General features: G+C 37.9%; 1 protein-coding gene across 8 annotated transcripts in view; it reads right to left on the reverse strand.

Annotated features, from left to right (window-relative positions):
* The window catches only part of TPK1 (thiamin pyrophosphokinase 1), a 300,163-nt gene that overhangs the window by 100,649 nt on the left and 183,160 nt on the right, over positions 1 to 16,354 (reverse strand). For 7 of the 8 annotated variants that reach the window (XM_032700088.1, XM_032700132.1, XM_032700096.1 and 4 more), the window contains one exon: positions 7,258 to 7,404. The exons of the other annotated variant lie outside the window; for it this stretch is intronic. In XM_032700088.1, coding sequence (XP_032555979.1) covers positions 7,258 to 7,404 — 147 coding nt within the window. The remainder of the gene's footprint in view (positions 1 to 7,257; positions 7,405 to 16,354) is intronic. 8 annotated transcript variants of the gene reach the window in all.

Genomic DNA, 16,354 nt, shown 5'->3' on the forward strand with positions numbered 1-16,354 from the left:
AAACTACAAAAAATATGGCACCTTGTAGAAATATAAAGCTTATTAAATTATGCACAAAGTATTAAAAATTTTGACCAAATTTGGAATCCATATTAACAGTATTTTAAAATGCTTTTGATTTTTTTTTTTTCCTGGTCAAAAATTTATTCACAAAAAGCTTGGGAATTGTTTAGCTTGCTACAAAATCCCCATACAGCATCAAAGTCCTACCTGGAAAAAACCCCAAACAAAACTGGAATGAACACACACATGCACACGCTCCAGCTTTGTTCTGTTCAGTGACAGAATAAAGATAAATGAACATACAGCAAGTGAAAATATTGCTGTGGTCTTCTTCAGCTTACTGCTATCGTCAAAACAGCAGAAAGTTTTACCAGCTTCCTACTGATCTCAGTTTAAGCACCAGCTTCTGATAAGCAAATGTCAAAGACAAACATTATGTGTTTTATTGTTGACCATTTAATATAAAGCAGAAGAATTGTTTTACAGTACACAAAATTATTAATACTACATTGTACACAAAACCCCGAAGTATCAGACCACTGCAGAAAGAAGTATGTTAAGGCTGAGGATGAAAAGATGGATTAAGACTTCAAAGGAAAGAAAAGTAATTAAGAGGTTTGGGAGGAAAAAAAACAACTCTAAGAAAATTAGCTTTGTAGCTAACTTTGTAGCTAAAAACACTTCTTGTGGTTTCCATAAAGCAGGAAAATAGATATTAATATATTAACAAGAGCACATCACAACAGCTAGGGGCAACAACAGAGAGCAGGAACCTCATTGGAAGAGTTTTATTTAGGGTCAAGGTTCTCCTAGATGATCATTCATCAGCTGCTGAAGTAGCTAATTAAAAATCTGGACATATACTGAAAAAAATTTGAGAGCAGAACTGTTGACACTTACCAAGCACAACATATTGATTCAGAATCAAACTGGATGACTTCAGAATTTAGAAATATCGAGGTAATCCAATTAGACTCCTTACATTGTCTTCTCTTCCAGACACCATTAAGATGTGAATTTAAAAACAGTTTTGTGATTATCATATCCTGCTATAGAGTATTACTTGTTTCTTAAGAATTATGAGCAGATAAAAATCTCACTTAGTAATGATTATTCTTTTTCTCTTTTTTTTAACAGTGGTATTTTCCTTTCCTTTCTGAACGATAAGTATTTTTTCTAAAGCAGTTACCTACAAGCTAACAGATTGACCTATGAATTTGTTGTTATCTGTTTGTCCAAGCAAAGGTTGTAGGATGAGAGTTACTAAAAAAACATATTTTACATAATCTTCATTATACAGAAGTAATCCATAAGTATTAGATATCATCCTCTGCAAAAAAGTTCACAAAAATCCACATAATTCCAAACTGTTCATAAAGTTGATGCAGGTTGCACTTTTAACTGATGCTAAATAAACTGTTTAAAAGGATTTGACGGTTTCAAAAGCTAATTATTATTTCTAAGGTACTATATAAGCTTTGTATATTTCATAATACACATTTGCGGATGCTGGAATAGAACAAAGTTACAAAGAATTTAGCTGTTATGAGAAAATCCACCTAAAAGTTTCCTTTAGTAACAGTGAGAAACAAGACAGCAAGTAAATCTTTCCCAGGTCAGAATGTTACTGACAGATATGAATTAATTTTGGATTCCTGATATTCAGTAAAACACAGAAATCCTGTGGTAAACATGAAGCAACACCACTTCATAGCCATGAATTACCATGAAATAAACCTGATTTTTTTGATCTGTAGCTTTTTGAAGGTCATATTTACAGAGTCCCACTATATTAACACATGATAAGAATGATTAAATTATCATTAGTCCAGCTGGATTTGCTCAGGCAAGAATAAAAACATAGACTATAAGTCTTATTTTAAGAACAGAATCCTCAAAGTTTCTTACCTAAGAAGGAAACTAAGGCACTTAAACTACCAACATAGCAACTATTTTTTTCTGAGAAGTAATTTAAATGTGAGACTAAAGCTCTGGAAGCAAAAATCCCTTTCTTCAAGGGTTTCTGTGAAGGATTCAGATTCCCAGAGAAGGGCTTAATTAAGACTTTGCCACTGCTAATATTTTTGACATAGCAGTGTTTCTGTCCAGCTGAATGGCTGGCTTTTTCATAGAAAGTAATAAAAAAGAGGTATTTATCAAAGAACAAGAAGCTGTATATTTGTGAATTTAGTATTTTAAGTACTAAACATATGTTTAAATATTAAATATTTGTTTAAATGCCTTCCTTTACAACTGCAGCCTTTTTGTAACTGAATTTATGCACCAAAAATATGTATAGGAAAAGGAGACATTAAATTTCCAAATTCCAAAGTTATCCTCCAAAAAAGGCACATTCACCAAGCATTTTCTCCACTGAGCCATGACAAGTTAGATCTGCTCCTTACACATATGAGGAGGTACAGAACGAATTGGATAACTCATTCTTGAAGTTCCTGCAAAATTCAAGGAACTGGCCCCCTGAAAAAAACTCAGAGGTTGAAGGTGTATACCCTGAACTTCCCATTAAACTTTACAAGCGTAGATACAAACCAAACCAAGTAACACTGGCATAGAGAACTGCAGCAACAAACCTCAGCAACGTTTCCAATCTTGTACTTTCTCTCACGTCTATTGCAGTGTCTCCATCTAGGAGCAGATCTTCATGCCTGGTCACTCTGTCTGCATCTGTAAAATTGTTCAGGTAATACTCTTTGGAACTCAAGCCAAGTAGCACAGCAGTGCTCATACGCATGTGGCTGTTCTCTCTTGGTCCCAGAACAAGGTAGCACCTTCCAAACGCTACTGGCTTGTGCTAAAACTGAACTGTGCCCAGACACAGGTGCAAGAATGACACCTAGCTCCCCCTAAAACTGAGTTTGGAACCATGCTAACTAATTATCTGCAGAGCCTCGGTATGGCAACATTTATGTTAATTAAGGGCCTTACTAATACGGTATTTACTATTACCATAATAGTGTTCCACCCCCGTGCTGAGATGAGGATGTAACCGTGTTTTGTAAAGAACTAAATGAGCCTCAAAGTACCCATTCAGAGAAGGAAGTGGGTTTTACACAGTTTACAAACTAGGAGACTGTGAGATCAAAGGCTGCACAGTATACTTCTATTCAAGTATATGGTAGTAAAGAGCCAAAGATAAGGGATGGGATTCCTGATTCTTATTGCTCACATTTAGCTGCTGGACCACTATCTATGATGCTAAATTATTCATAATTTCTCACAGGGAAGGCAAGCATGCACTCAAAAGAAAAGCTGTGTGCAAGAAAAAGAGTTATCTAAGTAGTCACACACTCTTTCAAAAGAGTTAGCTAACTGACAAAAATATGCTGCTGTAACACATTTTCATGTGTAGGTAGCAATTCTTCTCCACATCCTAGGGCTGGAATCCTGCGTGGGGAAAACTGAACTGCTCGGTGTGTGTAAAAGACAGGCCTCATTAACTCTTGGACATCTTCTCATTTCTTGGTCATAAATCCTATTACCTTGTATTACAAACTGCCATAAAACTCACAGATAAAAGATAATTTATGCTCAGTGTACAGAAGCTAATGTTTCTGTACTCCTGAGAAGCACAAAACCAGAAAATGAGAAAGTATGTATGTGAAACCTTAAGCCATTCATATTGAGCATGGCTAGCATGATAAACATGACTCTAAGGGCCTAATGCTTTTCAGCCAGGGTATAGTCTAATAGTAATTGATATTACCAAAATTTCAAGCATAAAATGCATGAACTGTTGTATAAAATATTCTGCTTATAAAGAGGGATTACTCATTAAAAATGCAGGCTTTCCTTCCTCTCCTACTACAGAAAGAAAAATGACCTCTATTCAGTACACAGGTACATTTTTTAATTTTTTTTTTTTTTTTTAGTTTCAACCATCACATTAGAAAATGCTTCAGAACAAGCATCACCTCCTGGAATTCTTACAAAGTCTCCCTATTTCTGACTCCTATCCTAATTAGTGTTCCATGGCACACAAAAAGTAACAACCGTTGGAGTTGGCAAAATCAAAGGTAACTTAATCTTCTATTTGCTTTTCCTCTGAAGCAATTTAAAATCTTCAGGCTTTGCCACTGATTTTAACTGTGTTGGTTATCTGCTCAAAGGAATATTCTGCTTTAGTGAAGATTGAGCAAAAGTGCTCATTTAGGCTGCCTGTTATTAGTTTTCCTTTCCCATTCAGACAAGAGAAAATCTTTCACCGTCAACTTATAACTTATGGAGCTACAAATTAGGTTCTCATTTCTTGGGCCCTTCCAGAGGGGCACCTCATTTCATGCCTGCTTTTTTTTTTTTTTTTTAAATACTTCCTTAGTAATTCGACATATATTGGAATTCATTTATCTAAACTTAGATACCTACAGCGTATATAGTTAGATCTCAGCCTCCCACCCATTTCTCCATAGAGACCATGTAGACAGATATTTATGGGGTGTAATTATTCCCACCATTTTTTTCTATTTTTGTTAGAGGAGCTCATCCTTAAAGGTCAGAAATGAACATTAGAGAGTTTACTTCCTTGTCGTTTTCTTCACTTTCCATGCCAAAACATTTTTATCTACATATTTCAGAAACTTGCACTGTCTGTCCATCTATTTCTCAAGAAATGCCTCAATACTCAAAGTGCCCATTACTCTGACATTCAGTACTCGGATAATTTTACTGGCTGATGAAAAAAGGCTCTGTTTACCTGGTCCCCCTTGCTTGGTCGTCTGCAGTGGATCCCAAATCAGACATTGTCCTTGCTGTCTTCCTCTTATCACCCTGAAGACCTTCAAGAAGTCTATAATCATGTTTCCTACAGCATGTGGACCCTTTACAAGTGTGTTAAATACTAATATATTTCTTCTGCTGTAACCCTATATATCAACACTGTAATAATGTGAAATCACTCTCTTTCAAAGCAATTACTTAACAGATTTTATGGTGTACTTACATATATACTCACACCATCCTCCTCTTAGTTTCTGCATTAGCAATTAAAAATTCAGCAGCTTAACTTGTTACTCCCCTTTGTATCCTTCCTAGGGCTGTTATGGGATTACCAGTTTATCTGCTGTATCCAAATATTTTAGACTCTGCCTAGGTACACATGATAGAGAACCACACTCCTGATATTGTGAACAGAGGGCTAATGTTATTTTGAAGCAAAACCATAATTATATTTTGCTCATATATATTATCCAAAAATCCAATAAAGATCAGATTCTTCTTCCCCATGAGAGAAAGGTTTCAGATCTACATTTTATAGAAAAAGAAACATGCTCTTAACTTTATAATTTGCATTAGCATTTGAATCTCAAAACCTTGCTTCATTTGTTGCAGTTTCCAGAGACTTGCATTTTGAAAAGTCAGTGGTCTCCCACTGTGTTAAACTCCCTCCTACCTTGATTTTAAATTACAAAGGGGAGAGGGGGGAAAAGAGAGAATGTCATGACTGTGGCTGTTTGCAAGAGAAAAATACCAGATTGAACTTCATACAAAAAAAAAAAAAAGCACTTCCAAGCTTAGGATCCTTGGTTTTTTCTGTGTATAAACTACTCACTTGATTTTTATCTAAACTAGGTAGGATTAAAGTTATTATCTCAAGGTACCACGACAGTTGACTGAAGACGCTGACAGTGACAGGTTTAAACAACAATCAAAAGCAATTTTGTGTCAAAATTAGCACAGAGATTGTTTAAATGGCCTGCCCCCATATCTGCCCTTTATTTCTGTACACTAGAAACAACCTGAAGTTACAGAAGTCAGTTACTGGCAATACAAACTGACAGCCAGGTACAGCAGAAAAAAAATAATATCCTGTAGAACCCTCCTCATCTACAAAAAATATTACGTGCTTCTTGTACGGCATTATTAAAAACAGAACAAAGAAGTTTTCAGCAAACACAAACAATTAACAACCTCCCATTTCTGTTTTAAATGCACAGATTGTGATTTTTTTCAAGTTATAAAGGGTTTAATTATTCATGGAAGATTCTTGTGAAAGCAACCTTACGCATGGCATTTTAAAGCTACTTATGGAAAAGACGAATGAAAATAATTAAAAGTCTTTCCAGTCTGAGCAAGAGCTTTGTAAGCTAAACTAGGAATTCTCCATCTTATCTCATCTTCAACATGTTCTTAAAAATATCCTAAAATAAATTTACAGTGGTTGGTGAAGTACTGCAATCACAGATCAATCACAAGCAAGTTTCTCCTCACTTTCAGATTTTAACCAAAGTTATCGCTTAGCCCTCTTTCCCCCTCATTCCTCCCTCTATCCACTTAGCTGTGTAACTAATGATCAGAGTAATTCCTCATCATACTGACAAAAGACCTCCTGTGCCTACTATCTTTCCTGCAGACACAGTGCTTCAAATTGTTAATAGAGTATCTGCCCCTGTGGCTTTAAATCTATAAACTCATAGAACCTCTTCTAGAAATGCTCTTCTCGAATTACAATGAAGCACACCTGGTGCAAGGTTTTGTCTGTGAACGTTATTTATTTTAATGAAATAAGCTTTCCAAGAGAAATTGGGAAAATTAGGTAAGCTTCTAGAAACCTCGACAACAGGAAAAGATATTTCCAAACAAATAAATGAATCACTATTAGAGAATAGTGTTTGATGTTTAGATTTGCATTTAATTTAAATCTTAGAAGCAGAAGATCAGCAAGATCTTTTGCGTGTGTTGTTTTATGAATCAATAAATGCAGTAACAGACCTGAAAAACCACAAAAATAACACATCTTAAAGAAATTCTCTTGCTGATGCTATATGGATTCCCATCATGATGAACTGCACCACTGGGACTGCATAAGAGCTCTGCCTGATGTGTATGTCAGGAATTCCCTCATATCATCCTCTCATGTCTTTCTTTTATTCTTCTTATTGCAGACATCCTTATTGCTACTCAACATGCAAAAGGGCTATGTGCTAAATTTAAACTTACTGGAATGTAATTTAAAAGGTTAATTTTACTTTTTTCCCATTTATAATCAAAATCCTATATTTGTTTTTTCTTCTTTCTCCGCTTTAAAAAAAATCTATTCTGAACAAATTCAACAAAATCTTTTCCAAGGCAGGAATGCAGATCCCATCATTTGCTGTTCATTTGTCTGCAATGTATATTATTAGGCCCTGACCCTACAGAACACAGTTGAAAAAATGAGCACTTAATGGTGCAAGACCTATGGTGTCAGGGTGGGTGGAAGGTCAATTTTATTATGAAGTAACTTTTCACAACACTTACAGGTTGAAGCAGGTAAATCAGTGAGCACTCCTGGATAACTATGACTGGAAAGGGAGTGATATTTGTTGCATGAAAAAGCGTTTCCACTGATGCCATTGTTTGGTCAAAGCGTCCTCCAAGTCCGCCCAAAGTCACAATCACATCAACCTAAAAGATAAAACAAAAACAGTCACTGAGAAAACTCTCAGGAATGATCTCTAGACCCTGAAAATCCACAATAAAATCACTTTAGGAAAAAAAAGAAAAAAAATAACTACTGACTATAGAAAAGAGAATGTCAAATACAGTTATTTACTCCCATTACTAATAAATACCATTATGAGATTTTGAGGCTGAGTAAATGCATGGACAACATGTTGTACTTTTTAAAAGGATATAATCGTTCTCCCTAAAACACAGGCCAGTCTTTGAAGGTATTTATCTGTCTGCCCTAAATATATGGAGCCCAAGATCTATCTCTCCATATCTAAGCTCCTCAGGTAAGTGTGGTATATCTGAGCCATAGTATTCCCAGTTCTTCACATCACTTCAGTATTATCCTCACGGTTTATAGAGCAAATAAAGGAAATTTCAGGTTAGGGTCATTATATGTCATTCTCATTCCTGCCACACAGCATTTCAATGTACAAGCAATACCCCTGAAAGGCTGGCTCTGCCCAAGATTAGAAGTACTGCTGAATAGGAAGTTCCACCCTAAGCAATCAACTGGGACATCATCTTTGTCAGGGACAGAGACAGGCACAGGAGCACTCTCCTGTCCCAATCCCAGATACACAGAAAGTGCTATCTGTTTGCAGTAGGCCATGGTGTTGGATTGCTCCTGCTCAGTTCTCTCACACAAATGTTCTAGACTTTGAATACTTTATTTCCTATAATCAGAAAGGGAGTATTTAAAAGCCTTAGTTAAGAGCTTTCAGGTCCTCAGACAAAAGGTCATTGAGTGCAAAGTATTACTATTATTACTTCCATAATGTTGATCAGTTTTGTTCAGTAATTGTATTTTAAAAAGCTACCACTAAGTCATATCTAGGGCCCTAACACATTGCAGCTCTAAAGTCTTTAGAAGCTGCCTTGACGATGGCCATCTGGTGAAGTTTTCAACTTTATAGAGCTTAAGTCTATGGCTCCTGTGATTGCATGAAATTTTACTCAACCCAGGAGCCACATAATGGTGCTCTGTGAATCTGGAATGATGTATTAATAGCATCAGCTTCTATTTTTATTACCAGGTCTAGGGCTTTATGATTCTGTTGAATATTCTTTTGCATGAAAATTGTCTTTTCCTTCCTTGAAGAAATATACCATTCTTCTCACCACCAGGAAAATACCTGAGAGGCCAGAATGGATCAATATAACACATTATATTAGCAGCAAACACTGAAACAAAAAAACTACCCTTGTACTGCTGACAGCATGTATTTTCTGTGCAGATTACAGATCACATAGACCTAACGTACCACCAACAGAATATGAATTGTAGCAAAACCTATTCTTAAACAGAAGATAAAATAGTAAAAAGTAAAAAGCATGTGTTCCCAGCTAAGCCACAATACCATAATATATTTTCCCTTTTATTGATTCCACTGTAGAAGCAAACTGCTTTTGTTTGACTGGTGATGACTGTGAGTTAAAAGGGTGGATCAATTCTCTGAAGATAAAACTATTAATAAGACCCATCAACACCAGTTCCCTACCAGACAATCAGCAGCAAAATGTTCCCATCCTCCCCCAGTAGAAGCCATGAGGAAAATCTGCTACACTAACCTGGAACCACAGTGAAGTTAAGGTGTCTGGCAAAGGATCCACATGTATGTTATTTTTCTTCTGAGCAATGGGACTGAAGCTTAAATATTAGCCTAGCCTCATCTAGAAGAAACTGAGCAACTCTGTATAGTTTCTTGGTGTATATGTCTCATCATACATGAACTTGTTTGTTTTGGCTTTGATGTTTTGTACAGTTTGAAAGGTAAGAATGAAGGAAACACAGACTCTCTTTGACTTGGAATTAAAATGATGCAGTAACATTCTGATGTGTCTTCTTTCTCTTGTAAAACTGCCAGAATGTCAGAAAAATTCTGCTCTGTTATTCACACCCATGTACTTGCCATGAAGTACAGGACATATCTCAAGCAATGAAGTGCTCAGTGACTGCAGCTTTCTGTGGTAGAGATAGTCAGAGCCATGCAAGTTGAAGAAAAACATAACAAAAAAAATACTTCTGTATTTTCTAGTATGACAGAAGTGATCCTAAAGTCCTACTCCTTATTCAATGGCAACAGTGCAGTCTTGTGGATTGGTTCGCAAAAAGTAAGAAAATAAAACCAATCTAGCATGGAGTAGATACATTGAAAAGGATTCATAAACCAGAGGTTTGGGGTTCAGGTATGTTGGGAGAAGGCTAATAAAGATATCTGAAAAGGAAACGTAGCTACTGCTTAGAATACTTGCATGGATTGTGAAAATGAAAAACACAAGTATGTGACAGGTATGCAAGCAAACCCAGCTGGAGTACGAGAGCAGCAGACTGAGAGAAAAGCTAGAATTCTGCACTCCTACGACAGTTGACAGTCCTGCCTTTCACTGGATAATCTTGCAGAAGTGACAGGCATACAGACATTTTAGGACTTTTGGAACCTTTATTTGAAGGTCTAGGTATACACATTTTGTTTATTTAACAAAAACACAGAGAGACTAAGTGCAACAAAAGTCTCGAGAGCTTTTCCATTCTAAAGTTAACATCTCTGTTAAAAAACCCACATAACCCAAGAATTACAAACTAACAAAACAATCCATTCCTTCCCTGCAATCACTGCTCCTCTCACTCTGTCAAGCACTTAAGAAAATGGATGTGCCATGAAAGTGCATACACGACTCTTGGTCATTCTACAACCTAAGACAAAGTGAATACCAATGCACAAGAAACATATATTCCCACACTACAGAGACAAAAGGTCATTCATTTTTCTACTCTGATTTCCTGTATAACACAGGCCTCAGAATTAATACTATTACTGCTAATGAGCCCAGCAGGTAACATTCGACTAACACACTGTACTTCAATTGAAATGTCCATGCTTCACTTAAATGTCCCATCACCAGTCCCTTTACACAATTTGTTTTCACACAGTGCTATTCATTTCCTGAAAAAAGGATATAAAATCGTAAATAACTACAAAGAACAGCTTCGATCATTGCAGGCACATTCTCTTGGACTATCTATAACCCGACTTAAATGTAATGCACAGCATCTTTAAAGACTATGAAGTTTTAATTTAGAAAGAGTTGAAGATCTAAGGGTATGACCCAGTCATATTTAAATGATACAGCTATATGTTATTATCTCTTAAAAAAGTTTTAGAAGTCACTACCAAACAGCAAAGCAGCTAATAGGAGAAGGGAAGCATAAAGGAAGACTTTGTGCTTGCATTTCAGGGAGGTATTTCTTCCTTCTTGCCCAAGCTGTAATTTAGAGGGTACAGTAACCAAGGGGAGCTGAGGCTCCCACCACATCAGAATGAAGTTGCTCAGATTCCTGCTTCCACTCTCACAGAGACTATTGAAATGGACAACCTGCTGTAACCTTTGCAGACTTGCTGAACATGGTCTGTTAAAACTGATCCAGCTGACATTCCTGTTTATGGTGTGAATGGATTAAATACAAAGAATATTTTCACTGTATGACTGAGGAACATGTATTTAAGGATACAGGAAGCTGGGAACTGCCTGGAGTGGGTGAAAAGTGTGCAATACCATTCATTGTAATGGCAGCATCACCATGACATACAAGAGTGAAGTCCAAGGCTCAAACTGACAGCAAAGGATGCCCGCTCTTTTCAAAACCATGCTCATTATCTCTGATAAGAAATACTCTCCCCAGGGAGAAGACAAACAACTCAGAGGACTTTTTTTCATATGAGCTCACTTTCAGCCAGAACACTTGCAAACAAACATGCTTAGGGTTTGGAGAAGTGGGTAGGTGAAAGGAAACACATTTACTGAAACAGCACTGAAAGAACTGCAAAAAAGACCTCCCCTAAAGGAAAAAGGGAAGATGTTGTAAAAGCTCTGAAGTCATGATTAAACTCCCGCCCTCTGAGACCATGGAGACTATCTACTGCTAATATCCAAGACATTATTATGTCAATTACAGGTCAGATGTCAGATAGCTTCCTTTTATCACCTCACTTCACTGAAATCTTTACATCTTCCACAGCCTTTCTTTATTTTCTGTCATTCACAAGCCTACTCCTTTAATTTTTAAAGGAATATGGCATAGACAATAAAATTATTGTAGTAACATGCATGTACATTGGAAGCATATTTTATGATGAAATACCTATATATTGAAGTATATATATGTTGAAAAACGATCCAATAGTAATGTGAATACTAAATTTAATATTGCTTTATTGCTTCATCACTTCAATTTTGACTAGTTTACCAGAAAAGCATTTTTTTCTTCATAAGGCAATTTGTCAAATTAGGATGTGGTTTAAAACTCCAGATATATCTTTTCTAGTCTTTGTATCAATACTGAAGACTTTAAAACACAGCAAGCACTTCCCTTGATAACAAACGGGCCAAAGTAGATTTTAGCTCATTTGTCCATAGCTGTATCAGAGCTCTTGTGCTGGCCAGAATACAGTCATTTTTTTATATCATCCTCAGAATTGCAGTGTAAATTTAATGAACTATTAAAATCCTATTACCCAATGTTGAATATATAGCAAGTTATTATATATTTTAGTTGATTCTACTAGCTCTCTAGCTCAGTGTCTTACATGAAGGTATGGCATTCATTTCCTATAGGAATGATAAGCTGAACCACACAGCAGCATCTGAACTTTGCTCAGGTAGAATCCTCTTTATTCTAGCCAGAATTTCCTTGTTGTTTCAGACATCAGGGTCTTCATGGGAACAAGAGCTCTCAGCCAAAGGCTGCCATCCTGTCTGTGTACCTTCAATCAGCTTCATCCTCACCTCATTGACTCCACTTATCTTTATATTATATTGTTCTAGCTCCTTCACAAAGCATTTCTTGCTTCTTACCTTCATTTTCTTACATTCTTATTCGAGTGCTTTCTCTATTTATAACCCTTTTTATTTCAAATAAGAGGTTAATTCTTTCTGCTAATGACAGTAACTGTGCAAACAGATTGCATTTGTCTGCTTAAAGCAAGTAACACGTATGACAGTAAGATGGAAATGAGAAAGATAATCTCCAAATCCAGTAACAGATCTGAGTAGCTGGAAACATTTTAAACCTCGTTTTACTACTGACTTGTATTTACATTTCTGGTCAAATGACCTTATTTCATTTCAGTGCTTTGGCTTTGCTCTTTCTTGCAGGTAAATGGAATGTTTGAGAGTGTATATAACATCATGTGGCATTAATTTTATGGAACATAAACTTCATAACCATTGTCTTAATTCTTTCTCACTTAAAGAAACCTAATCTAAAAAAAAACTACAGGAACTGTTGGACTCCAAGCAATCTGAATTTGACTGATTGTTTTTGTGTTGAATATTCGTGTTATGACCTTGATCAAACAGTACTCACTGTGCCTCAGACGGAGTAAGGACACCAATAATTCCCACTCTGCTGTTGCTGGTCAGCTGGAGAAAGCTCTACAATTCCTTCTGCATGTGAGATCAGGGTCACTGGAATTCCTTATTGCCTCACATTTTCTGGGTGAAAGGCCTGTCCCCACTCCAGACTGTTACCATGCTGTTGTGAGTAAATAAAAGTGCACTAAAACTCTTAAAGCAATTTATTCACTGAGGCTTTGTGGGAAAGTGTGTGCTGGTTTTGACCCAGACACATTTATTCTGTGCATGAACAGGGATTCCAGGACTATCAGTCATGTGTCTGCTGAAAAATCATAAAATCTCCTCATCTTTTAAAGCAGTATGAAAAGACATTCACGAGCATCAGGCTAATCTTCCTGTTCCCATAACTCAACCACTGTTATCCACAGTTCTCACCATGGTATCACCCCCATGGAAGCACAAAACCAATAACCAAACTATCATATCCCTAATAAAGGAAGTCCTGGATTTGTATTAGCAGCAATGCAGGAGGCCCTCAAAAGATTATGCTGAAATGGTCTAGCAAACCTCTTTAATGATCTGTGAACACTGTGTTGGGCACATGGTGTGGTTTTAATAAGTTTGTATACTGCTCTAAGAGCTAAAAAAAAAAGAAACACAAACTATCTAAAACCTCTCATCAATGAACAACTCAAGGAAGAAAAAAAATTATTCCATCCTCTTCAAGAGAATTTGTTAATTGCGAGCTTTGTATTTTATATTTCACTTAACTCTGGCTGTCAATCTTTACTGTAGTAGCCTTTCTTCCTCTCCCTCCAATACATTTCCATGTTGTCACAAGATCAGCGGGTCAACAGAAGTACAACACGCTGTCTCCCAGCCAGCAGGGCCCCCACCCCACTGTGCTCATGCCTGTCATTCCATACCCTTCAACTAGAGCCAGTCTGCAGCCAGTGCTGAAGGGTCGACAGGTGGGAAGGGCACTGCATAAGGAAGAGGCTCTTTGCTGCAAAGAGTCTCCCTAAAAGCCTCCCCAAGGGATACAGGTCATGAGCCAGACCAGGGAGCCTTGCCTGGTCTGTGGCTCCTGCTGCAGCCTACTGGCAGATAGACAATCTTGTACAGGAAGGTCCCTGGCTACTCAGGACCTGACAGATCAGACAATGTTCTGCCTGCCAGCCCACAAACAGGATATATATCCTATATCAATAAGAGTGTGTGTGCCTTCGCAAATCTCCTTGAGCCCTGACAATTTCCTGTGACTTCCCTTACAGTTCTGTGGTGGGTTAACCTTGGCTGGCTGTCAGGCACCCACACAGCTGCTCTCTCACTTCCCCTCCTCAATAGGACAGAGGGAGAAAATGAGATGAGAAAACTCACGGGTCAGGACATGGACAGGGAGATTGCTAATTACCAATTACATCACAGGTAAAACAGATTTAACTTGGGGAAAATTAATTTAATTTATTGTCAATTAGAAATCAAGTTAGAAAGAGAAAAAAGAAAACTAAACCCACCTTTCCACCACCCCTCTTATTCCCAAGCCCAACTCCACTCCTTCATTCCTGACTCCTCCATTTTCCCCTTCCCCAAGCAGCACAGGGGAACAGGGGACTGTGGTCAGTTCACACTACCTCCTCTCTGCCACTCCTTCCTTCACATACTCTGCTGCTACAGTGTGGGGACCCCTCCGCAGGGTACAGCCCTTCAGGAACAAACTGCTTCTCTGTGTGTCCCTCATATACTGTAGCTCCTGCCAGGAGCCTGCCCCTGCCTGGGCTTGACTTCACAGCCTGCAGCTTCCTTCAGGGCACATCCACCTGCTTTGGCATGTGGCCCTCTGCTGCCTGCATTGCGGCTATCTGATCTACCATGGTCCTCCACAGGCTGCAGGGCAGATACCTGCTCCGGTAGAGATACCGGCACAGGCTGCAGCTCCCTCAGGAGAGACCCACTTGCTCTGATGGGGTTCTCCAGGGGAACTCAGTGGCCAGAGCTTCTCTTGTCCCTCCTCCTGCTCTCCCCTCGGCACTGGCAAGGACGTTTCTCCCCTGTTTCCTGTCATCCTTCCCTGCCCGGGGTTGAGGGGCCAGCATGGGGCAGCAAGACCTCGCCTCATTGACATCCCTGCAGTCCCTGCCAGCACCTGGGCACACAAAACCGAATAAAAGTCCCCACTTCAGGCTAACTAATAACCCTCATCACTTAGCTCCTTACTATTTCTGTTTCTCTAGAAGGCTGGGATGAATAGAAGATGTGTGTCTCGGCCACAAATCTCCCTTTCCTTACCCACCACACCTTTGTGTGGTTTTGTTTCAGCTCCTGCTAAGATGCTGGTTTGGGACCCTTGGAAAGCCCACAAAGGAAGATAAAAACCCTCTGTGTTATTGCAAGGCAAGGGGGTAGGTTTTCTGTAGACAAGAGTGTCTATATGATATGCTCTGCCAGCAGCCCTCAGGCGCTTACAGCCCCCCATGAACATGGAAAGCTGAATTCAACACTATTGAGAGGTGAGACCTTTTCCTGTGACTTCCTAAACCAGGTGGGTCTATTCCTTAAAATTAACTTTCTACCTATTTTTATTTCAATTCTGTCGTATTAAGTTTAGGTGTCAAATTTTAAGGAAAGAATAACAGATTTTTAAGGAGAAACATTCCATACAAAATATGGAAAATTTAAAAATCTCAATTTCTATTATATATATAAATTTTTTTTATTATTTCATCTGAGTAAGAGGTAATGGCTCAGGCACTTTCGCTGCATATCATAGCATTTAGCAGTGAAGTCTGTATAAAAGATGCCACAAATAAGGCAGAGCTTTGGGAGACCTTAACTCTCCCACAGCAGCATTGCAGAGGACATAATTGCAAGAGGTACTTGTGCCTGGGTAGGGCAAGATGTTAGCTCTGCTGTTTAAAATGTTTCAACTCGGGTTCACACAGGTCTGAAGATCTCCTGATAGGTCCCAACAGAACAGTAATATTTTCAGCTGGTCTGAACATTAATCTTCATGACGAACAAGGGGATAATAGCTTATCCTATTATACTCCAGGGACAGATATAAGACCTGAAACTAAAGATGGAAAATTTTTCCTGTGCCTCTCAGGCCTTATTCTGTGAATGGTTCCTCTTTTGAGTGATTTCTCTGAATACCTGGGCTGTACAGAATTTTTTTTTTTTTGTAAGGGAAGACAGATTTGCAGAAAGAAGCCTTGAATTTATACATTTGTTTATAAGAGGCTGGATATATTTTTATACTGAAGAAAGTAGGTTACGATTTGGATGCCAATTTTCCTTTTCAGTATAGGTTCAGTATTTATAGCAGGTAATTTACACATAGCCTGAACAATTACAGAATCTATTTTATTTTTCTACACTGTCCTCTAGACTATATAAGTTTAGCTACACACTTAAAAGAAATGAAGCATGATTTCTTAAACTGGAGGCCCTTGTGAAGCTGTAAACATTTTATGTGAACATTTAATTTGAACAAAATATTGAGCTTTAATTGTTCAGTGCTTAATTGTTCAGTAGTTTAAAAGGGAAA

The sequence above is a fragment of the Chiroxiphia lanceolata genome, chromosome 1, assembly GCF_009829145.1.
Source record: "Chiroxiphia lanceolata isolate bChiLan1 chromosome 1, bChiLan1.pri, whole genome shotgun sequence".
Taxonomy (NCBI): Eukaryota; Metazoa; Chordata; class Aves; order Passeriformes; family Pipridae; genus Chiroxiphia; species Chiroxiphia lanceolata.